We start from the raw sequence: 26,524 nt of genomic DNA on the forward strand, positions 1-26,524 counted from the left end.
ATCACCAACTGCTTTCGTGATAATTTTTTGCACACCCAAAAACTGGAAAATATTTGTTTACCCACTAATCATACTTATCACATCCGCAATCTTGCACGTTTTCGCCACAAAACGGAGTAGGTTAAGGGAGGTTGAAAGGTATTTGAGTGCGTAAAGGAAATACATATCTGATGGCTGATAAGATAAAAGTGCTAAGAACGAAACTTTTTGCACTGAAAGTGTTCCATAACTTATGAATTATCATAAAATGTTCTTAGGTGTATGTTTGTTGTTGTGGGTGTTTCGATAATATCCGACTTGACTTAAGGTGAAGTGTTTGAAAAGCAGGTGAAATTGGAGTGTATATAAAGATAGTGAGCAATTGAGGTACTTTTCATGACAATAAAGAAAGTTAAAGTTTACAATTAACAAGTAAGGAAGGGCTAAGTTCGATGTAACCGAACATTTTATACTCTCGCAAAGTCAAATGGTATACTCGTTTGAGATTTCTTTGTGGATTGACCGATATTTTCGGTAGTAGGTCAACTATAGGCACTGGGGTCCACATCTTTAGTACTTAGGGGCTTGAACAGTTTTGGTTCGATTTAGACAATTTTTGGTCACAAGGTGGCATACTTTACACGTATTATTCACGCAAAGTTTTACCCCGATATAATCATTGTTGCTTGATATGCATAGTGGAAAGTTAAAGAATCAGATGGAATTGAAAATGGTGTTATATGGGAAAGGCCGATTTCGCCCATTTTCGCACTATGACATAGAAATATGAAAAGAACGTTATGCACCGAGTTTGGTTGAAATTGATTAAGCAGATCTCGAGATATGGGTTTTCACCTAAAAGTGGGCTCTGCCACGCCCACTATCTAATTTTGAACGTAGTTCCTAAATCATCTTATACCATCACAGAGATAAAAATTTAATTTCTCTGGCGTGTTTAGTGCTTGATTTATCGCGCTTTTGGTAGTTTTTAACAGTACCGTTATATGGAGAGTGGGCGGAGTTGCCACCCGATTTCAACAATTTCCACACTGTATGTAGAGGCTCTAAACATTTGCTCCTAGTGAATTTGGTTATTATAGCATTAGCAGTTTAGGAGATATGCACATCAAACCTATTAGGGGCGGGACCACGCCCACTTTAAAAAAAAATTTTAACTGCAGACGCCCCTCCCTAATGTGATCCTGTGTACCAAAGAACAGTCTTGTATCTTATTGCGGAGCTTAGTTATGGCAATTTATTTGTTTTTGATTAATGGCGTCTTGTGGGCGTGGCAGTGGTCCGATTACGCTCATCTGCAATACCAACCGTCTCACGGTACCAAAAAACATGTCAACCAAGTTTCATAAAGATATCTCAATTTTTACTCAAGTTAGAGCTTGCACGGACGGACAGACGGACGGACAGACAGTCACCCGGATTTCAACTCGTCTCTTCATCCTAATCATTTATATATACATAACCCTGTATCTAACTCGATTAGTTTTAGGTGATACAAACAACCGTTAGGTGAACAAAACTATTATACTATGTAGCAACAGGTTGCGAGAGTATAAAAATATTATTCAAACAATAGTTAAAACAAGAAAAAACCCTCAAATTCGTCTGCACCGAAGCAATAATACCCTTGACAGGTGCATTCTAATAGCATAAAGGTCTTTTTGTATGACAGCTTTATGATATAGTAGTCCGATCTTAACAATATATTTGGAAATTATAGCGTTGCCTTAGACAATAATCTATACCAAATTTCATGAGAATACCTTAACAAATAAAAACGTTTTCCACACAAGCACTTTATATGGATTGGTCAGTTTGCATGACAGCTATATTCTATAGTGCTCCGAACTCAACAATATGTTCGGAAACTGCAGCGCTGTCTCAAACAATAGTACATACAAATGTTTGTATATACTTTCGTGACAACTTTAACATAATAATTAAAGGCATAAATATTCAGTATTAAAACGCTTAATAAAATAAACCACCACTGAATTCAAATCTAACAGCGGCTACCTATTATTGCTTAAACAAACAAATTCACATCATCAGCAACAATGTAGACAACTACATCGATACAAACAGCCACAGATACATATATGTGTGTATGTATGTATGTATACTCAAAGCTTTATGTACAAAGCTATTGATGTACTCAGTGGCATTGTCAATGCTTTGCAGCGTCAGTCACAACATGTGGTGGCAGTTATAAAACAACAGCAATAACAACAAGTTCTTTTACGCTTAAATATGCAAACATACATGTACACAAATATATATGTTTGTATGTGTGCAGTGGTATCTCAAACTCGTTTCCAGCAAATAAATAAAAATATCATGCGAATATGGCGGTAAAAGCGAACAAATAAATCTACGTATGCGCACATGGTGTGTATGTGTGTGTGCAATTTGACTTGATTCATATTAACCGCAGCGATTTACACGTAAACGGCAACCCCAAAAGCCCCCAAACCCGCAAACACACTCTTCGCTGCGCACACTCTTTGGCTCTCTCGCGCCGCTCTAGCGCTGTCACTATCGCTATCGCTGTGTGCACACTCATCGTTGTTGGCTGGCTCACCAGCTTGACTCGCCAAGTTTTAGTGATCGCTAGATTGAGGGTTTCCTCGTTTCTGGTGAATCGTCAGCCATTAAATTCATACGAATAGCACAAACGCACGCACACACACACACATACATACACGAACACAGTGAAAAAGGGCAATAAAAGCGAAGAAGCTTAATAATGCGAAACGAAGACACTTCAGCGCAGTGCTCGTATTCGTGTGTGTGTGTTTGTGTTCGTGTATCAGTCGTATGTAATATAAAAACAGTCAGTGCGCTCTTAATTCCAGTTGTTTGCATTTTGTTTACTATGTCGGTGGCAACTACGTCCGCTTAGTTGATGGCGGGGCCGCTCGCCTCCGTTCGCTAAAACCCGTTGACCGTTACCCTGCGCTCCGCTGCGTTCGCTAATGCGTTGCTTATAAAAGCTTATCCAATGCTTTACCGCTAAATATACACAATGAATTGAGCGCACACAGATACATACAAATGCACGCTAGCAGTAGTTGAGTGGCTCGTGTACTATCAGCGACTCGTTTGCAGACCAGCTCGTTTACTCACTAACTGACTGACTGACTCACTCACTGATCTGCCCACTTGGCTGATCGTCACCGTCTTAACTCATTGTATGTTTGTTTCGTTTGTGTTATTGTTTTTATGTGTTTCAACTTAATGAGGCACCCAAACGCTCGTCCGCTCACTCGTTCACTGCTTCGTTTGTTCGTTTGCTCGTGCAACGTGCTCATTTGGCTCATTGTTGTGGCTGTTTGGGGTAATTATCTTCATTATGTTGTTAATTAAGGAAGTTCATGTTAGCGATAATGATGTTATGACGTCGATTTGTTGTTGTTTCGTATTTTGCAATTCAACAGTGTTGTTGTTCCGTTTTTTACATTTTATTTTTTATTTTTGCTCTTCACAATCGCACCGTAATTATATTTGTTTAGTTGCTGATTACAGTTGCTCATTGTATGTACATATGTAAATATATATGGATGTGCATATGTTGCTGTTGTGGTTTATTGTTGCTTTCGTTTGCTATTTGTAATTTATAGTGTGTGAAATAAATGACGCGTCAGCGATTTACATTGCTTTCCAGTTGGAAATTTGTATGTATGTATGTATGTATGTGCCGCAATTACTTGACAATCGCATTCTCCACTTACGTTATCAGTGATTTTATACACATGTATTCATTATTATTATTATTGTTTATGTGTGTTTATTTTTCTATAAATGTCTGTTGTATGTATGTTAGTATGTTTGTTGCAATTATTTTATTATCATAAGAGTGTGATTATTGTGGCAAATATAATAATCACACTTTACTCATGTGAAAATATTCTAAAGCAAAAGTGTAACGGAGCTTTTAAGCGTAATTTCTTCATTCAAGCAAAAATTTATAAATAATTTGTTATGTAATCTCATATCGTATTCAGCTCAGCTGAATTCATTGCAAAATTACGATACACGCGTTTTAATTCGTTTGTAAGTAGTTATCTGCTATTCAGCTCAGTTTTATTTAAAAAAACAAATGCGGCTGTATTACTAAAAAAAATTATGTATTTGAGTATTTTTTCAACATACTTGTTCTTTGTAATTTTATTATATAGTATTGAGATTATGACTCTAAAAGAAACTATTTATTTTTTTTGCGCTGAATTGCTACGAAATATGTATGATACATCATTTTCCAAATCATATTCTGTGTTAACATAATATGATCATAATTACAATTAGCAGTTAATTTTAATATTTATGTAGCATTTACTTGTCTTAATAATATAACTAATCTTTCTAATTACCCGAAAACCTTATTCAGCACATTTAAATAAGATTATATTTACAAAGTACGTTGTAATTCAACTTTTTTGGAAGTTCTATTTTGCTGTATTGCTGAAAACCTTATTCAGCACTCATGAACAAAGCACAACTTCTTTTAGTACACTTACATGTTTTAATAATATAATTAACCCTTCTAATTTCCTGAAAATCATATTCAGCACATTTAAATATGATTTTATTCACAAAGTACGTTGCAATTAAACTGAATACTTGACGTAAACTTTTTTATCAGCACTTCTGTTTTGCTGAATTGCTGAAACACTTATTCAGCGCGTTTGAATAGGACTCAACTTAAAAAAATTCACCGAAATATAACGGAATGTCTGACTCTAAATGTTTAGACAGTACGATAATTTTGCTGAATACTTTTAAACGTTATTCAGCCTCATTTCCATTAAAATTCATTTGTTTACCTTAAAATATGCTATATTTTAAGCAATAGTTTAAAGTCTACGCTTAACAGCAGCTATTAAAGTGATTCAGCAATGCTTAAAAATACAACTAATTTCTTAGTCCAAACTGCATAAAGCATGAAAGTTGTTTTCCTAATAGTGTTTGCTATACATTCATTCCATTCCATTGCTCATTTTTCATTCATTTATATTTTTTTAAAGTTTAATTTTCTTAATTTATTTACATTATTTAAAGGCTCCTCCACTCGAACACGCCAACATCCGCTATTCTTTCAGTTCCCAACGCAACGCTCATCGCGCTTTATCATATTTCATTACGATTTACATTTTTGTACGCTTTGTATTTGTATGTGCATTTGGTTGTGTAATACTTTTTATTTGTTTTTGTAATTTTCGCTTCTGTTATTGTTCGCCTGGTGCTCCCCAGACCTTACTTAGTCAGCGACAATTAACACTCCGGCTTTGGCAATAAACTACTACAAATTTTTTGCTGCTTTTCACCTACGTGGTTGTGGTTTCGTCTTATTCAACTTCAAATAAATAAAAGCAAAAAAACAAAAAAAAAAAACATAAATAAATAAATAAAATAAAGCATTTGTGAGCCGACGAAATCCGCGCAGCCTCTGCGCTCATCCGCCAGCCACGATCAACGGTCTATTCAGCAACTTCGTTTTTTGTGTTTACCTTTTTTTTTGCGATCACTTTGTTACTTTAACAGCAGCTGCTTTGTTGCTTTAATAGCAGCTCAACTTGCTAGTTGGCAGTTTTTGCTCAGCCATTTGTTTTTTCTGCTTCAACTGCATTGCTTTTGCTATTCGAGCCGTTGTCGTTGAGCTGAGTTCGCGCCGGCTTTACTTAATTTGTATTACAATATTTGCTGATTGCTTGTATGATTTATGCATGTGTATGTTGTTGTTGCTGGCTACTATTATTGGCATATCATTTGCGCGTTTAAATAAATTTTAATGGCGTTTGTGCATAGGTATGCGTGTACTTCAGCGCTACCGCACTTTAGTTGCTCATACGCCATGTCATTTCGTCTATTACATTAATTCATTTCGTTGTCGCTCGAATATTGCTATGGGTTCGCTCGTAGTGTTATTTGAGTTTACGCATTTTGCATTGTAAATGTCTAGTCTTGGGTAGGGAATAGCTTTTGATGATTTTTTTGATAAGGGATTGTAATTTTTTTACTGAATTGTCAATGATCACTCGGACCCTGTTGAAAAAAAATTTAAAAATTTGCACCAACCACAACCAAAATAATTGAGTCCATTTGTAACTACATCTGTAACTAGTTTTTGTGCAACTAGTTTTATTTATGGTTGTTAATTGTTATTGTTAGTTTTTTCAAACCATTTTGTAGAAATCGATATTTTTGTGGAAATGGTCAGTTTTATGAAATATAATATGTATATACATATATATACAATGGTAGACAACAACATTCTTTCTAAACTTTTTTAATGAAAATGTGGTTTTATTCTTCGACACAATCTATGTCTAGTGTAATACATTTGTGGCAAGGGTCTTGATTTCCAAAACACTACATAAATTTCTAATGGAACTTTTATTAACGTTTTTAGGCTCAACAGGACTCAGTATAATTGCCTACAGGTTAAGTACGTTCAATCATTTTCTTTTTAATGCATAGGTATATTACAGCAAACCATTCATTAAATTAACTAAAAACAAAGCAATTTACAAACTGCTTCCTCAATAGCTAGTTTGAAACTAGTTGTACCTCTTTTTGCTCAAAAACCAGGAACATAAATAAAAACGAAGTAATTCACAAATTAGGCCGGAAAAAAGTAGTTTGTAACTAGTTCTAAATGTGTTTTCTATTGTGTGCGTGCACACAGACATACCATATATGCATACACCTACAAACTAGAGCTCTTGGTATTCGACTAATCGGCTAACCGAATTAACTAGACAGGGCAATATGCGAATTATAATATTCGGTATAAACTATTCGGATAGTCGTTAGTTGTCGACTATTCGATTAACCGCTCATTTTTCACTATTCCGTTCGTTGTCGACTATTCGAATAGCGTTCATTCAAAAACACAAAAAAAGGGTGAAAATCAAAAGCTGCTTGAATTTCAAACAATTTTCATTTATTCAAATACTCGCAGCAAAGCAACTATTTGAATAGACGCAATGTTACGATTACTGTTCGGTTAATATTCGTACAAACGGTTACCAACCGGATATTCGAATAATTTTAAGAGTCCTACTACAAATATTATTAATAACTAGCTTTGTTTCACGCCCGGTACAGGGTGCACTATAGCAGAGACGTTGGCGCCGACAACGCTTACGCCAACTAACCGTGCAAACGCCTCAAATGTCTGCTTTGCTTATTTAGCTGGCCAACTGACTGCTCAATGACTGGCTGTGTAATGCATGTATGTATGTAAACATCTTGTTGACTGGCTGGCAGACGGCTAGTTGCTGACTCGTCAGCTTCTTTGTGTGCGCTCAGCGCTCAGTTTACCTTACTGCACTAGCGCACTGCTTTTTATTACTTCACTTCACCGTATATGGCTCATAGTTAGCCATAGCCATAGCGATTGGTGAGTAAGTGTGAATTTTGTGGTATGCGCTGTCGCGCCACTTGAACATACAGCGACAGACAGCAGCTCCGTCGGTATCAGCAAACAGTCAAATGTACATGTCAGCCCACTTCAAGTTCCTTGATTATACGTTCTTTAATGGAACTTGTTGCTGTTTACGGCCACAGCTGTGCCTAGTCGCTGCGGTTGTCTCTTTATGCGACTTTTTGGTCTCTCTTGCGAACGCGCGCGCGCTCTCTCTCTCTCTCCCTTTATCTCTCAGTATTTGCGCTTGTTCGTTTGTTGGTGCTTTGGGGTCGCTCGAATGCATACAGATATTTGTATATTCCCCCCACCCAACATATGTTTGCTTTTATTATTAGTTCCCTCTTTGTTTCGTCGCGTTTATATTATAAACAGCTTTTTTTCTTTGCGCTTTATTTTATTTACTTTTCTGCTCAGCTGCTAGGTTGCCTTACTCATGCGCGCACGCATACACTTATATAAACTCGTAAGCGCTCATAGAAGGCATGCAAATATAGAGACATAAGGTGTGTTTGTGTGTTTCTTTCGGAACGCTTGTCTGCATCTGGTAGTTTTTGTGTGCGCACGTTTGGATTAGTGTGCGTTTCTTGTGCGGATTGTGATTTTTACTTGGAAATTGAATGAATTTCGTTCGTCCGTCTAGTCGCATTTCGTATGCGAAGTCGTCCACAAAGTTAAAGAGCGCGCGCGCATTCAAGTTTAACGCGGTCGATTACACGTTCAGCATTTGTCGAAGCCCGTCACATAACCAAGCGCCTTCTAAATAAGTAAATATATACAAATTTTCTCTGGTGTAACACTTCGTTACGTGGTGTATTGCCGCGTATATTAATGTAACATGCAACGCGCCTACTGCCTACATTGTAAATAGTAATTGCGTTTGCATTGTTGATGTGGGCTGTCAACCTTCCTGCCACCCAGCCAACCGCAAGTCGCTGTGCCGTTGACTATTAGCGACAACTGTCTACATTGCCAACGCAGAAATTCCTTATTACTTATTATTACATTTTCAACGTAGTATAAAGTGTACAAAGTGAACTTTTTTTTTTTTGGTGTGCCTGTCGATTGTTTGGTTTTGCTTTCGGCACAATACGTACGCGCGCACACACATGCAAACACGCGCAAACGAACGAGCGCACACTGCTCTCCTTGCTACGTCGCCTCGCGCTTTTCATTTCATGCTGACGTTTTGGCCTTTTTGACGTTCGTGTGTTTTGCTTGCGGTCTTTCGTTGTACGTGTGTATGTTGTGTTGGTTTTGCCTTTTGTTTTTGTTAGCAGCGCATATTTGCCGCGTTGAATTATTACGCCGCGCGTAACTGCTGATATTAATAGTCAACGGCAGTAGCAGCAACAACTGTGCCGCCTCTCACTTAGGCCACAACGAGCGCACACACACAAACACGCGTATACGCGCAAGCAAGCATACATACCTACATATCGTCGTCATCATCATCGACATCAACAGCGCGCTTTGCCAGTTCAATTCAGTTCAGTCTGCCGCATCGCTTAGGCGCTTAGTTACGCCAGTTGTGCGTTGCTCGCCTTTTTGGAATAATATTTCGCATTTTTATGCTACGTAAACTTGTGCGCTGACAGTGAATAGAAACGACAACAAAAAGTGAAAAAAATATATTTGAAAATAAAAAAAAAATTATACATGCAATTATTTAAGTGTTGTGTTTTGTGCGGCGCACGACAATGCGAATTCTGGTGAAGTGAAAAAATTGTGCGCTTTTTGTATTTTCTGAAATTTTGTGTTATTTCCGCGAATGACAACTGAGCCAACTCAGTCCAACAAAAGCAAACATAATAAATAAAAAAAAGCAAAAACAAAAAATTAAGTTATAGAAGAAACAGACAAACGTCAGCGCGCTACTCGATCACCTTTGCTAGCAGTGAGTCGCCGTCTGGTGTGCAAGCGCTCGCATTCGCCGCATACTCGTTTTACAAACAATACTCATACGAGCGACTCAACGGCACTTCGATAACGTCAAGTGTTCAATTACTACATTTGTCAGACGGACGGTTACTCGGTCATTTACTCAATCGTTCGCGTCGCCCGCTTAGTTAAACAGGCGGATTCCTTTTTTGTTTTGTTTATAAATTAGCTGGCGTCGCGCGCCGCGGCGCATACACGGTCGCCTCTATTAAGCACATATGTACATACATATGTAACAGTACGTATACACCTCCGCACACATGGATTTGCTGGGCGTGTATAAATCAATTGGCGTTGTTATTGTTGCTGGCGTCGCTGTTTCTAATCACATTTTCTACGCTGTTGATGACTGCCGTCTGAAATCTCGTGTTGAATAAAAACGACAATAAAAAATTAATAATTCAACAAGTTACAGCAGCGCGTAAGTGTTGTACAGTATTAATTGTTTAATTAATAAGATGTTATACGCCTAAAATCTTAGCTGCAGTCAATTATTGTATGACTCGACTTTAATTAGGCACACTCAAAAACATACACACGTACACATTTCTCGTGTTGTACATATGTAAATATTTAAGTAATTGTGCATTACGTGCCGGTGATCAATTATGAATTTAACGCTTACAGCAAATGTTTATTAATAGTTGCGCGGTGACGTGTTTTCGGCGCTGCGCTACATACATATGTATGTGCGCCATAACCATCTGACCTTGGTGAGAGGGAAGCCGTCGCGAAAGCTGCATTCGTGTTAATAAGTTGTAAAAATAGTTGAATGTATGTGGCTTTGCATAAATGATCATTTCAACGCAGTGTTTATAAAATAGAAAATTTTTAAATAAATTAAAAACATTTTTGTTCAATTCAGCACCGCTGAATATGAGTTTTAAGCAACTTGAGTGCAATTTAAATATTGTAACCAATTTTAAACTGTATTCAGCTAAGTTAAATAACATTTTTGTATAATTCAGCACAGCTGAAATCAAATTTCTTTACATTTCAACCAAAATAACAGCTATTTAATTGCAATCCGTTACATTTAACAACGTTTCGGCTATATTAAGTAATATTTCTATATACTTTAGCCCAGCGTTAGTAATGCTTTGAGTCAGTCAGCGCTGTCTTGCAAACTATTAAACTAAAAAACATAAATCCTAGCTTACCATAATAGCTTAAAAAACATTGGGGTTTCGTTAGTATTTTTTAGCTTTATCGTGATCTAATTAAATCATAAAATACTGTTTTGTGCAGTTATGCTATATTTCAATGTTATTCAGCTGGGCTGAATTGCAATTGCAAAAGATAAAAATTAATAAAAAATATATTCAAATTGCTTTTCAATCAAAACTAGAATGCTTAATTGCTTACTGAGCAAGTTGACAATTTTATATTTTATTTTCATTATAAACGCTTTATAAAAGTATTAAAAAAATAATAATAATTCCTGGAATAATGATACAACGTTGTTGTTCAGACAACATAATTAAATTCGCGCTGAATATTATTTAAAGCTATTCAGCGCACTATTTTGCACTGTTAACTTGCTTTTAGTTAGCCAAACTTTGTATCGACTAAAGTTTAAAGTCATTCAGCTCATTTTCTAACTATTTAAACCATAATTTCTTCACTTAAGTTTACATTTTAAATACTAAATTTTCTATTATTAACTATTCTTTTTTTTACTGAAAATGTAACCTTTATACAATACTAATACTTTATACGTTGGCAAACAAAAAACTGCCCAGATCAAAGTTCGTGTAATATGACAGTAAAGAAATAGTAAAAAATAAAGCTTTAATCACCGCTTTCTATATTCCTCAGAATATGAAGTAATTTTGCTAATTTATGTATGTTTACTTCAAATAAACAATTGAATGAAATATTGTCTGACATGATCGCTGTCGATCAGTTGAGTACGTACTGTAAATTTCAATTACTTAATTAAGTGGTTCATATGGATGTATCTACGAAATGATAATATGATGTCATTTTATGAATTTCACAAATTAATTGCTAAAAACAAAGCTTAAATTGACAGATTTAGAACTAATAAGTAATCAGCGGAGGGATGCTTTGTATATAACTTCTTGATTTCGCTAACTTTTCAGTAGTCCTATTAATATTAATGTTGACTTAAATGACTTTTAGACTTAAATGGAGATAGATCACTGAATGAACTATTTAAAAAACTATTCCATTTAGATCAATAGATCATTGAAGAAGTATAAAAATATTATTGATCTACATTTCCTTTTTTAGGGTTATTTCTGGCCATTTCTAATCTTTTCAACAGTTTATCTGATCTTAGTCCCTCAGTCAGTTAAAAATAGCTTACTGAGGTTTTAAAAGAAGAAGTATATAAATATATATATGATATGACTACTTGAAATTTCCTCCAAAAAATATAGGAACTTAAACAGGTGTTCTGCATCTACAATATGTTCCTAGTCTACGTGCCGCCTCTGTCAGTTTGACTTGGTACTCATCTAGCATGTATCAAGGAATACCCACACGGCATACCAATCACCCCGAAAGCGATTACTGATACGATATAAATAATTTGGCGAATAATTAGTCGAACGGTAAACAGCACAAATACACAGCGGTGTGAGCTTACAAAAAATCCGCATTCTAATTACGTGAAAATAAAAATAAATTTCAAATACAACAACAACAAAAAGAAAAGAATCGCGCAATGCTCAACACCGAGCTATTATTTCAATGAGTGCAGTGAAGCGGAGAGGCGAAAGAAAAACTTGAAATAGCAAAAATAAAGGAAGACAATAACTACATACAAACATATATAGACATAGATACATATATTTGTACATTTGTATGTAGCAACATGCCAAAACATACGTACAAAAATCAGTTTCAATTTCCTTTACCGCAACCCGGCACTTGTCGGCGAACGTCGGTTAATAATTATTGCTGCACATTATGCAAATATATGTATGTATGTAGGTATGTAAGCAGGTATGCACATTTTGATGTGGCGATGACGTACCTACAAAGGTAGCCAAATGCTTTTGTCATTTCAATTGTTCGAAGTGCCAACTACAACCACAACACAGCAAATAATTTTGCTCGCTTACATATACACATATATACGTACATATGCTAAATATAAGCGCATTTTATATTTAGCGTCAATAATAATGTCGTTGACGACGACATCTAATTGCCGCACCTTTTTTGCAACGCGAAATAAAGCAAAAACAGAAACAACAGCAAAACGGTGGCTAAAATCGCATGATTGCTGACGTTTATTTTTATTTTAATTTTTGTTGTTCGTATATTTGCTGCTTTTTAACTGTCACTGCTGTTATTTTTATTTTACTATCATCAGCGTGGACTGAGTGTGAAGCTTTTATTGCTGTTATAACAGCTTCATTGAGACGGTATTGTCATATAATTTTTTTTATTACTCATATAGTTTGCTCAATTTGAGAAAAATGTGTCACTTAATTATAAAAAATAAAAAACAAGAATATTTTTTATGTAGTTTAGCCAAGAAATAAGAGCTGAATTGTAGTCGAAAACTCTAAGCAACAAGTAAGCATAATTTTCTTTTAAGATGACGCAATTCAGCTGAATTGAATTTTGCATTTTATAATTTGGCTAAGGAATTAGAGCTGAATTTAAACCGAAAGCTCCAAGCAACAAGTTGGCATAACTTTCCTTTAAGACAATGCAATTCAGCTGTGCTGAATTCTGCCTTTTGCAATTCAGCACATTTTTTCATTTACTAATTTTCTTTGCTAATACTTTTTTTTTACTGTGTGTATATTTTCTTATGTACATATGTCAATATAAGTTGCGAAGTTTTCGAATATATTTAATTATTCTTTATTCTATTTATATAATATATTATTCTACCATATCTCACCTTGAAATATAGCAAGCATTAGCCAAACTTCTGATATTTACCAGATTATTTGTAGTATAAAAATAATTGCATATTAAAACAAACAACTAAATGTTGAATTGCAATCTAGACATATCAGCATCAATTATATGTAATATTACGCAAAATTTAATTATAATATATAATATATATATATATATATATATATATATATCTATATTAATATATCACACATTTTATGTCAACAGCTAGCAACTAGCTATTGTTTACAAATTATTTTTGATTGGTCTTTCTAATAGTTTTATAATATCTTAGTAAATCTAATAACAATCTACTTATCTCAACTTAGCTTTACTTATACTAAAATACATGCTCATAAAAAGCGCTGAATGAAATCAAAAATGTTATTTTCTTTGAAGAAATTTCTTAAATTGCAGTAATAAATTATATTCAGCTCAGCTGAATTGTATTCGAATGTTTCCAGCGCACTATATCAATCCTCAAATTAAATTCATTGACGCAAGAAGCCTGTCGTACTTTACCATAGCAAAAATTGTGCTTAGCTTTAAGTTATAAATGGAGATAAATAAATATTCCATTTTATTTTGATAAGGACTGAAAAAACGTTTTAAAAAATTTCATTATCAAAAACTCAACTGCAAGGTGTGTATGCGTTTGTATGTGTTTATTAATTTGTTGACCGAGGAGGTAATACATACAGCTATGAATCTTCATAGATATCAGCCTGTGTGTGTGCTTGTAGATGCAATCAATATTTCATGATATTCTTTCAATTCTTCGCACTTCTCCGAGTTAACATTTGACTCCGACAATCACAGATATGCATATACCTACATATATACATATATATGTACATATATTAAATTTAAATATTTTGTTTTTTACTTTTATTTTCTTGTATGTAGATGTGTGTGTATGCCTCTGTAGCCATGCGCTTTGACTCGCTATTATCACATTCAGCGTCATTAAGCGCGCTTCAACATGTTTTTTCCTCTCAATCATTAAAATATGCACGCCACAGTCAATTTGTCGCTAGACGGAAACACTTGCATACATATTAATAAATACAAGTGCAATTGTACACACACACATGCATATATACAACTGCATATAACTATTGTTGTAATTTGAGAATATACGCTTTGCTGTCATTGTTGTTCATTTAAATTAGTGTCAGCATATTGTTTTATAATTTTTTGACGCCTCTCCTGATATTTTCTTCACAATCACATTTACACTCCTACAATGCATGTTTGTTTTTTGTATTACTTTTGTCTTGTTGTATTCATATTTGCTGTCATTTAAGTGATAATTTCATTTTTATGCGCACCTTTGTACTTTGCTCAGCGCCAACGGGCGCTACAAAAACGAACAGTAAACTGTAAATATTTATTTTTCATTTACATTGAGCATTGAAAATCGTAAATACAGATGATGCAGTATTCTACGTAATAGGCGCCTTCATGAGCATGTTATTCGTTCATATAGAAGTTAGAAAAGTTTCAACTTTGAGATTCCTGCCCATGAAATATATTCAGCTAAGCTGATTCTTATACTAAGCTATTTTACACAGTTATATTGCTATATTAACTCATGTTAAAATTATTTTTAATGAATTTTAGTCAACGCAAACACTTAAGTATAATCTTTTCTTGAAGTAATTTGTTAAGCTGTTAAATTTTTCCGTATTCAGCCCAGCTGAATTTGTTTATAGGTATTGTTAACAAACGCCTGCATCATCTTCACATAAAAAAATCAAATTCAGCGCTGCTGAATATAGTTTTAAGCTATTCAGCCTACTTTTAACTTTGTTACTATAATTTTAAATGTCAAATATGTGCATATGTCGAAATTTAAGCCAATATTTTTCTTATTCAGCGCATTCACACATTGAAGTTGTGTAAAAGTAAATGCTAAAAAATACTACATACGCTCACTCTGGCAAAAAAATAATAATTTGAGTTTACAATTTTAAACATGCTTCATCAGAAGTATTTAAAAATCTAGTCACTTAACGAACTAGACGCCACAATATGCTAATTGAATCAGGCAATTGAAGCAAAAATGCTTAATTACAACATATGGGTGCGAAACTATAATATTTGCTGTATGCCAAGCAGTTACGTAAGACAGAAACGAGAACAAAACAATGAACACGCTATATTCACATACATATGTACATATATGTGTGTAAGTATGTCTATACAAATTCTATTCAAAAAAACAAAAAAGTTCAAACAAAAAAATGTATTTAAGAAAGTTTTCTTTTTTTCATAAAATATTTTATTTGTTTACTATGAGAAAAGTAAATGTTAGTTAAAAATGTTTCTTTTTCGCATTTATAACACATATACAAAGTTACAGTTCAGAGTAGTGATTTTATTCCTCTCCGTAATGAAAAAGATGATCGTCGTTTTAACAAAAGTTTCTATTGTCAAAGCGATTAAATTAACTGAAATTAAAAATGACTACGGAAACTTTAAAAATTCCGTATCTTTGACTAATAATACTTTTCAGTTTATTTATAAGCTTTCCTTACTAGTGAAAGCTTACGAATCGAGGCTTTCGAGTGAAAGCTTTATTCCCAAAAAGCATTAAGCTTTGTTCGTAAACCAAAACTACACTTTTTAAAATGATATAATGAATTACAATTCGCCATAAACTTTACTAATTCCAACAACTGAGTTCATAGTTCACATAAAGAATGAAAATATGGTATGTTGAATAAAAAAATTTCAAACTGCAACTTCTAATAAAATCATTGTGGCATATAAGATTTGAAAAGAAAATGCTAAAAATACTGTTTAAATCGTGCAAAAAATGGAGCAATCTCCGAACATACACGCAAGAGCATCATACTCAACTCAGCTAATTCACCGCACAATTCTTAACAAATTATTTTTCGCAACACTACGCACATTGAACACCACCAGTCATACAAATAAACACTAGCAATAACCGCGATGCCACAGCATGCTTACACACAGACGTACTTAAAAGTATTTATACACATTAATGTAGTCAGTTCAACGGCTCCAACAAATTCAGCAAGTTGTCTGCAAGCGCCATTAGACGTCAATCAACAGCTGGCCTCTGCTACTCTTTCCTCAAACCACACGCATATCCCGTTCGATTGCTTGCCAACATTTCCCGGCCCTGCCTCCTTAGTGGACATGTGACTAAAAGTGTTATAGTTTATAAACATTGTTTTCTATTTCTTTCATTGTTTATATACTCACAATGTATGCGTGGCTATTTTAGTTCAAAATTACTATCCGTCAGCTGTTGTGAGTACGAAACGTTGTGGACGCTTTTGACATTTAATTGTCTTTTGGTTGTTGTGGGTTTCGAAACTTAACATAAATGTGATTATTTAGAGTATGCTGATATTTAGAGAGCTTTTGAGCCAAGTTGAAAGCTTTCAATGTGAAATGCTTGTAGCTACTTCTGGGTCGACGCTGAAAGCTTTTCACGTCGTTTTGATAGACGAAGTTTTTGCTAAAAAAGATATAATGGGCATGTGAAAGCTTTTGTGCCCAGTCGATTTCAACAGCTTGTTGTTAAAGCTCGTTATTTTATAACCAAACAAACAATGTCAAGTGAAAATAAGAGCTTTTAATAATTTTTATTTATTTAAATAATATTAAATTTTAATTATTTAAATAATTACTTAATTCATTGCAATAAACTTACTTTAAATTACGCTCAATCTAGTAGGGAAAACTTAAAATGAAAGTTCTAGACAGATGAAGTGCAGTAGAATGTTGTATTTACTTAGGGTTATTTTCAATTACTCCCAATCGAGTAGTGAAAGCTGAAAATAAAAGCTGAAAACCGATGAAAGCTTTCACCTAAGCTTTTTATGTTAGAAAATATTTAAATTGTTATTAATTTGCTTAATTGTAACTGTCAAAAAAAAGTGCAAAGTATTTGCAATAAATGACTGAAACGCTGAAAGCTTTCAACGCTGATAGCCTTATATATATGAAAGCTTTTCTTGATTCAAAAATTTTAAATGTTTATTAAGTTGAGTAATCGTTGCCTAAAGCTTTCACAGAACCTTTGTAAATAATAAATGTATTGCAGATTAACTGTAATAAAAAATATTTGCAATTTACAAGTAAATTGGTTAAGGCATTAAAGCTTTAGACAGATGAAAGCTTTGAGCCTTCAAACACACTCCACCATGAAATGGAGCTGATTGAAATTGTTTAAAATGTCAATCAACTCTTCATTAACTCGCATTGCTGCTGACTGTCACCCATATTTGGATCTGATTAAGTAAGCGAGCAGTTAATCTGGATTACAGCTGCCGTCTGTCAACGCTATAAGTAGACAAGTTTTTTTTTATTTAGTTTTATTTTTTTATTTTTATTCTTAACTGAGTCAATCACGCGCAACTATGATCAATTAAAGTAAAATATTAAGGCGCCGAATAAAGTAAACACACCACTTCGCAATGCTTGAATAATAAATGACATTTTGTTGGTATTTCCAACACATTTTCGCGTTATCACAACTTTCATTTATTCGAAATTCGCTATCAAACTAACGAAAATATGTAGCGGCCATAAAAAAGGTAGGAAAAAAATCGCCAAGCAAAACAAATATGACAGCACCGTGCTGGCGTATCATTAATAACGCTAATCTACATCACGTATACGCACGGGCGCACTACTGGTTTGTGCAGAGAAAGCCATACACACACACGCGCAAACAATTTTCAACACACAGCCACATCATTTATAACACACACTCTTCTGCTCCTCCCATCTCTCATAATCTCTTCAGTACACGTGTACACATGTTCCATGCTCTTTGTGACTGTCGTTTGTTCAGTCATTCGCACACTTGTTGCTGCCGGCTATTATCACATGTACGAGTGCACGGCGAGGTGCGTAAGAGGTGAGCGGCGGCATGTGAAGTGGCAAATTGCGTGTGTTAGATATCAGAGCAAAGAATATGATATTAGTAAACACAACATTTTTTGTTTGTATGTATGATTATTTGCTAACTTAATTTGCAAAATTCGAAGCAAGTAATCAAAAGAACAAGCACACTCAACGTTTAGCTAAACAAATTAGAGCAAAGTGAGTTGAATTTGAACAGTAAATGTTATGTGAAAAATTTCGTGATAAATGTAAAACAACAACAAATAAAATTGCTTTAATTACTAACAAAATAATAAAATTCCATAAAACACGTCAAAGCGAGTGATAACAGTGACCGAGGCGTACTTAGTTACGGTGGCATTATGAAGTGAGTAAATGAGTAAGTAAACGACTGAGTGAATGAGTGAGCGTGTGAGTAAGCTAGCGAGTAATCTTACGATAACAGCATTTTTATACAGCTTGCTTTTACTGTTACCACAATTGGCGTGTGCAATTTATCACCACATAGTCATGAAACTAAGAAGTGCCTGTACTTTCTGTATGTGTTCTTTGTTTTTGTTAGCGCGGCTGCTGAAACCAATAGTTGCGGTTGCCAGTCTGACAGTCTGAAACTGGTTAAATGAGTCAGTGTGTTAGCAAGTTACTGTGTTTTGGTTTGTGTTGTGGAAAACGATACGGTTATATCATATAGTGCGTTAAAGGCGCGACAGTACCGAGTAAATAGTATTATTGGTTATTCAGATTAACTGTGACTTTATGTAAATACTTACATTAACTGCTTATAAAATAATAATTTCAAATGAATTCAAGACTTACTCAGCTGTATGAAAATAATATAAAATATATTCGAGGCTGATTCAGTTTGCTACAAGCAAGCTGGTTCGTAAAAGGCTTTTAAAAGTACAAAACATAAACGTTGCTGTTTGCAGTGTTATTCAGCACTTCAAATGGTGGCATAATTTTAAAGAAAATCGTTTAAAATTTGAATTCACCTTAACAAAAATACTGCTGAATAGTTGTAAATCACACTGAAAGTTGTTGAATGACATTGAGAATAAAATAGAATTACGTTGTCTTAAAAATTCTTAATAAAGAATGCTGCTGAATAGCAAAGAACTTTATTCAGCGCGATCGAAAAAAATTGTATATGTTTTTGAATTGAGCGTATATCTATTTGTAGGTTAAACGCAAACGCAATCAATTTTGAAAACGTATTTTAGAGACGTTAACTTAAAACTTCAATTAAAGAATGCTGCTGATTAGCACGGCACTTTATTCAGCGCAATCGAAATTTTTTTTGAATAGCACATATACATATTTTTTGCAAAATTTGGTACACAAAATTAATTTTAAAACCTTAGTTTAGAGACAAAAATATTGCTAATTGGCTAACAACTGAATTCTGTTAAACTCAATTCTTATTACTTTTATTATGTTACATAAATTTTAAAATAAGTTTTGCCAAAAAATTTTCTCAAAAACACATATATAATATTTAAAATTTGTAAGCTCACAACAAACTTGTATTCAGCGGCGCTAAAAATACCACAACGTGCTGTAAAATCACTTAAAGTGTGGTATATTTATAATTCAGCTCACTTAAAAAGCAATGAAGTCAACTGTATAGCACATAAAAGTCAAGATTTCGCTTCAGATTGTATTCTATTAATATTTCTTATATACAATCTGTATACTTATATATAGTATATTGTATAGTATGTAGATTAAGCTTTTAATTGCATACTATATAATTTTGAATTATCTAACTTGTTTGCTCTTATTCCAAACGCCAGTTTAGAGATTGCAACCGTTTTTTTTTTTTTTTAAGTATATGCTTATCAATTTAGTGTAAACATATGTATATGGATTGTAATTAATTCGGTAGGCCCCTAATGTGTCTTAGTACACATTTACTTAATACTAGTGACTCTTCGTAATTTTTATAAATCTGCATATAGATACTTTTTTATGAGAATTGGTAAAACGTACTTGTGGGGTGGGTATAATGTTTCAATTGATGTTATATTTTTTCTTGACTCCTAAGTAACTGTCAGTCGAATTTTTAATGCGAAACAAACTAGTGCCAAATACATATTAGGTTAGCTTAGGTTAAATGGCTGAAGATCACACTCAGACTATGAACAGCCAGCTAAAAACTACTGTAGCGATATGAACCAATCACAAATCTGCTTTGGTGCTTTATTTCTATTTCCGCTATTTCACTTGGATGTCAAAAAGTATGAGATCCGAGCTGTTTTAGCCTTGATCTGGCAAAAGCGAGGCATTCGAGAAGGAAGTGTTGAGTTGATTCCCAATATACATATATATTCTACAGAGAATGAAATTTCCATTTCAGTAAGCTTTAATTTAAAAAACTCTGTTGTTATACTAAAAATTTCGAAAAACAATTCAAAATCTCCTTTTTTGGTTTCGAAAATAATATATATATATTTTTTTTAATTCTATATGATTTTTTTCGGATTTTATTGAAGCAATTTCATAATCAGTTGCATATTTTTCCTTTATTTTTCTTAATTACTTTTATTATTATTATTATTTTTATTTTGCGTTCGTATGTTTGTCGTTTTTGTCTCGCTGCTTTGTCAATCACTTGACTTCTTCTGACGTCAGTGCTCACATTATCAGTAACAGTAGAGCAATTAAATGACTCGCAAGACGTCGTTTTACTTTATTATTACTTGTTTTTGTTGTTCTCTTTTACTACACATTTTTATGCACTTATTGTGCTACTTGAAATGCACTCACTTATTGTTTTAATTATTATTTGGCCATAAATTATTCGTGTGTTTGACAACTAAGTGCAATTTTTAACACTTCAATTGTGTAATATAGATATATATTTTTGTTTATATACATATACATATATGTATGTATATCTATTCTGAAATACATACCTAGGTGATTATTTCAACAATCCATCTGTCTAGTTCACAATCGGTACATAAAAAAGCAACAATAAAAGTTTTAAATAGTTAAGCACTTATTTGATCACTTAGCTGGTTGCTCATGCTGATGTGAATATTGCTCAGTTTTTAAGAACAATCCGCTACTTTTATATAAAAGCTGTTTAAACATAGACTGTATTTTTTTTTAGCATTGTAGGAATAAAAAAAATTGAGCTCAACGTAGGACCTTAACTCAAAAATCGATTATATTAAAATTCGAAAAAATGTTCGTAAAATATTAAAATATGCATAAAGCCAGTAAAAAAAAACACACGCCCAGCTCAACTTTTAATAAACTTGTAATGCAATAAAAAAACTTTAAATAGACGCACATATTTAGTATAAGCAAACATATATGAATACAAATACACCTGATTTCGGTTTTTTTTGCGACAAGAAGTCGCATTCGTTCATAAATCAAGCGCCAACATGTGTTGAGTTTCGGAAATTCCCCCAAACCATAACAAAAAGCACCTTAAATGCCATAAAAATATTCAAATGACAGATATTACTTAATATAACACGAATATGTGTGTTTGTATGTATGTGTGTAAATGCGTTTGTATGTATTGCATATTTTTAATATTTATAACGAGCAAACAATTAATTAGCGCTAGGTTGGTAGTCCGCAGTGTTATATAAGTCATAATTTATGTAGTGTTAGGAATTCAAACATTTTTGTTTCATATATGGAAATTTTTTTATATATATGATATAGTCTTACATAAGCAAACAAATGATATTTATAAAGGCTTTTCAGTAAAATGTAAAAGCTTTCAAGGCAGAAAGCTTTTTATTACTAATTGTCGCAAGTTATAAGTGAAAACTTTTAATATCGTTACCGTTATACTCTATTGAGTAAAGTTTAAAGCTTTCAAGATCGGTATTGCTATATGCTGTTAAGCAATGTTTTAAAGCTTTCAAGGCAAAAAGCTTTTTATAATTTATGATCGAAGCTTAAAAGTGAAAGCTCTCAAGATCGGTATTGCTATATGCCGTTAAGTAAATTCTAAAGACATTTATGCAGACAGCTTTTCATTATTTATGAAGTGAAAGCTTTCCAGATTGCTATTGCTATATGCTGTTTTTGCTAAAAAAAAAAGGTATAGGTGAAATGTGACAGCTTTTCTTCACTTATTTGCTATTTGTTAAAACTCCTTATTTCGTTCAAAAAATTTCAAGTGAAAATAAAAGCTTTTTATACCTCAAAAATATTAATTTGTTACGAAAATGTGTAAATTGAGAGTTTTAATTTATTTCATTGTAAGACATGTACTTTTTATTACCCACAATGTAATAGTGAAAGCTTAAAATAAAAGCTTTTGACACATGAAAGCTTTAAATATAAAATAGTATAGAATAAAAAAAAATTCAATTAAAAGTCAAGCATAAGTGACACTTTTCTAAAAACAACAAGTAACGGTGGATTAAACAGTGAAATCTTAAAATGAAAGCTTTATGAAATATAAAATTTTTTTAATACACACTAATATTAGACTATTATAAGTATAAGACCTTAAAACAGGAAATATTAGGGAAGAAAACACGATTAGTTTATTTGAAACGCTGAAAATATAGAAGAAATTATTAAATTAACAATTTAGTTAAAATCTTGATATTCGAATGTTTAAATAATATGGAAATTTTATTTCGTCGAAAAACCAACCAAATATGATTTTTATCGATTAAGTATCGGGAAAAAGTTCCAAAACATAGACATGATAGGCACATTCTTCAAACTAGCTTAGTAATTGTAAAAAGCTGTAAAGTTATGGGTGAAATTGGTTTTTGATCGATTGTTATCGATTATGTAACTCCTAAAACATATTATATAAATGGCGATCCCTTTTTTGAAATAAACTTAATATATAATATGTAAAAAGCTGTAATGTTCTATATAAGTGAGCTTGGTTTCTGAAAATATTTTTTTTACCGCGATAAATTTTTCTCACATTTCGATAACAAGTTACCAAAACAATAAACAATTTTATAAATGGTTACGGCACAACATGTACATTTATATTACAACAAAATCAAAAGCAACAATAAAAATTGCGAAATAAGAAAACTTGTTGAGTTATGAACGTGAGTGAAGCACGTTGTTTCATCATCAGAACAGAAACATAGCGAAAGCACAAAAAACGTTTCCAACCAATTAAATTGGCGTTGAGAAAACTTGTTTCAATGAATTTCCAAATAAGCAGCCAACCGCAGTTACTCATATGCAAATAAAATAAATTGTAAAGAATTGTCCTGACATCGCGTCTACCTTTTTTTTACCTTAATCAATTACTGTCATTATGATTACATATGTATTTGTCTATATATTTTATACAAACATACATATGTAGTTAGTATTTAGCGTTTTGGCGAATTACTACACACAATTCAAGGGAAAATTAATCGCAGACAAAGTGGCTGGCTGCTTAGTTAAATAAAAAATCGCAAAACGGTATTATTCACACTAGGCGCATTCCAACACTAATACACATACAATTACATACACACTTTAGCAAGTTCGGAAATGTAAACTTGTAAGCATTTGGCATGATGTTAAAAAGTTGGAACTACCTGTGTGATTTATGCACTTAATGACTGACTCACACACATGTTTATTCATGTCTAATCAAAATGTGAAAAATTAAAAGTATTCTTTTGTTATTTATGCCCAGCAATGGCATGGTGAAGTAACACAAAAAATAATATCTAATCTAATTGATATCTATTATTATTATTATTTTTATTATTTGGCTTTTTATGATTGTGCCCGGTGAATAATGAGCAGTTCTTACTTTATTAAATTACGTTTGTTTATCAGTTATGAATTTTGGCAAAACTAAAAAAAATTAATTCGTCAAATACTTATAAAAATTATTTATTCGAGGAGAAAGCAGAAAATGGGTTGTCATAAAAAAATATCAATACAATTAAGTACCATAAACATATCGAATTTGAAAAAACTATAGTAAAAATGTATGTGCACTTGAATTTTTTGAAAAAAAAACATGTTTTAGAAATTTGAAGAAATGTTGCGTAACAAAAATGTTGTAAAACGAGAAGTGTTGTGATACATAAATGTTGCAAGACAAAAATCTTGAAATACGAAAATTTTGACATTATTTTGAAATTTTGAAAAATTTTGTGATGCATTGATGTAGCGAAACAAAAACTGTTGGGATACATTGATGTTGCGAAACAAAAATGTTGAAATACATTGATGTTGTAAAACGAGAAATCTTGTGATACATAAATGTTGAGATACGAAAATTTTGACATAATTTTCAAATTTTGAAAAATTATGAGATACATTGATGTTCAGAAACAAAAAATGTTATGATGCATTGATGTTGCGAAACAAAAATGCTGAATTATATCGATGTTGCGAAACAAAAAAGGTTGTGATACCTTTATGGTGCGATACATAAATATTGAGATATTTGATGTTAAAGTTGAGTTAAATAAATTTTGCGATACATCGATGTTGCAAAACAATAATATTGTTAAAAAATTCAGCGGAACATTGATGTTGCGAAACCAAAGAGATACGACTATACATATAAATGTTGAGATGCAAACTCCAATAATTGTTCCCTGCAAACCTTCAAAGTTATTTTCTCCACAATAGTATATTCAAATAACATTTTCATAATTTCTTTCTAATGCAATAATATACATTACAAATTATGATTTATAATATGCACCACTTATTACAAGCTACACAAACTCTTCTAAACTAATATTAACTCTATATCTCTTTCTCTCCCTCAATCTCTACAGATGATCCAGGTGGCACAGCGCAATCACGCCAAACGCAACAGCAACAACAAAATCATAGCAACAGCAATATGGAAGCTGCCACCACAACTACTACAACAGCAAAACACTATAATAAAACAACAAAATTACAAAACAATCATCATCGTGCCACAGAAAGGCGCGGCACATATCGCACACAAGGCGGCGAAGCGCAAGCAAATGCCAGCGATAGCGTCAAAGTGCCGAAACAAACAGCCAAGCAGGCAAAGGCGGCAGCAGCAGCTGCACAACGCGCCGCAGCGCTGGCTGCTTACACTGCAACGGAGACAGTAGTGAGTGGCAGCAATGGCAAGGCGACGGCTGGCGGTGCCAAAGATCCACTTGCGATTGGCAATGAGGCAGCGGTAGTCACACAAGGCAGCAAGTCGGCACGTGCCCGGGAAGCTAGAGGAGAGCAAAAGACTGTTGTAAAATCTGAAACAGTCACAACCAGTGTTAATAACAACAACAATACAACCACCGCCACTAGCAGTAGCAGCAGCCACAACAACAGCAACAACAAACACAGTGATACTAGTAACAGTAGTTTAAGTAAAAATAATTTTACCTTAAGTCAAAATGAGTTGGCGCGCAAAAGTGACCAATCACAGCAGCAACAACAACAGGATGTCAACAATAGTAGTGATATGAAAGCAACAGCTAAAGCAGCGGAGACAGCAGCAGGCGCAGCGCCAGTGGCAGCGCCGGCCGCCGAGCCGAATACCTGGAATAACGCGCGGTATTTACACAAAAAGTTCAAACGACTCGCCAGCACCACAGACGTGGACAGCCTGGTGGCGGACAGCCAGAGCGTCAATGCCGTAGGCAGTAGCGCTAGTAGTGAGGCAGGCAGTGAGGCGGCGCAAACACGCACCACCTCGCTATCCTCAGCGGCGTCGACGAGCTCAATATCGCCGCCGCCGGCAACAACACCAACGCCCACAGCGGTGACGAACGCGCAAAGCACAGCGCCACCCGCCGCCGCTTATGTACAAAGTGCCATTGCCGCGTTGCCGTTAACGAATGGACATGCGCACGCGGCGGCAACGGTTGTTGCAACAGTGGAGCAGTCAAATTATAATAACAATACGCATAGTATTAAGTACAGTGGCGCACCAGCAAATAGCAGCAATCACAGTGAGAGCAATAACAATAACAATGATAGTATCAGTGCGACGCAGCAGCTGGAAGCGGAGCAAATACCGCAAACTTTGTCGCATATTTATGAGAATCAACAGAATCAGCAGAATAGTGGTGGCAACAGCAATGCCAGCACTGGACGCTATGTGTGTCCTTATTGCAATCTGAATTGTACAAAACCGTCGGTGCTGCAGAAGCACATACGCGCGCACACCAACGAACGTCCCTACCCGTGCGACATCTGTGGCATAGCATTCAAAACGAATAGCAATTACTACAAACATTGCCGGTAAGTTGTAGCAACATACAAATTTTGGGGGAAATATATAATCATTTATGTTATTTTTTTATGTAGATCGCGTTCGCACGCTGCACGGAAACGCGGCATTGCGGTGCCCATAAGCGCCGATGATGGCCTCTTCGGCGGCTCCGATCAGGAGGGCGATCCGGAGTTGAGCAACAGTAGTTCGGATGTGGTAAG

General features: G+C 34.0%; 1 protein-coding gene and 1 long non-coding RNA gene across 5 annotated transcripts in view; one reads left to right on the plus strand and one right to left on the minus strand.

Moving 5' to 3' along the window:
- The window catches only part of shn (schnurri), a 156,393-nt gene that overhangs the window by 121,034 nt on the left and 8,835 nt on the right, over positions 1 to 26,524 (plus strand). For 3 of the 4 annotated variants that reach the window (XM_036357864.2, XM_036357873.2, XM_070109210.1), the window contains 2 exons: positions 24,886 to 26,332; positions 26,399 to 26,519. In XM_036357864.2, coding sequence (XP_036213757.2) covers positions 24,886 to 26,332; positions 26,399 to 26,519 — 1,568 coding nt within the window. Of the gene's footprint in view, positions 1 to 7,899; positions 9,786 to 24,885; positions 26,333 to 26,398; positions 26,520 to 26,524 lie in introns of those variants that run through there. The other variant, XM_036357879.2, reaches the window with a different exon arrangement.
- Positions 15,609 to 16,992, minus strand: LOC138857116 (uncharacterized). Its single transcript, XR_011396088.1, has 2 exons — positions 16,490 to 16,992; positions 15,609 to 16,429 (listed from the first exon to the last, which is right to left on the minus strand). It is a non-coding gene; the product is annotated as an uncharacterized lncRNA (long non-coding RNA).

The sequence above is a fragment of the Bactrocera oleae genome, chromosome 4 (genome assembly GCF_042242935.1).
Source record: "Bactrocera oleae isolate idBacOlea1 chromosome 4, idBacOlea1, whole genome shotgun sequence".
Taxonomy (NCBI): domain Eukaryota; kingdom Metazoa; phylum Arthropoda; class Insecta; order Diptera; family Tephritidae; genus Bactrocera; species Bactrocera oleae.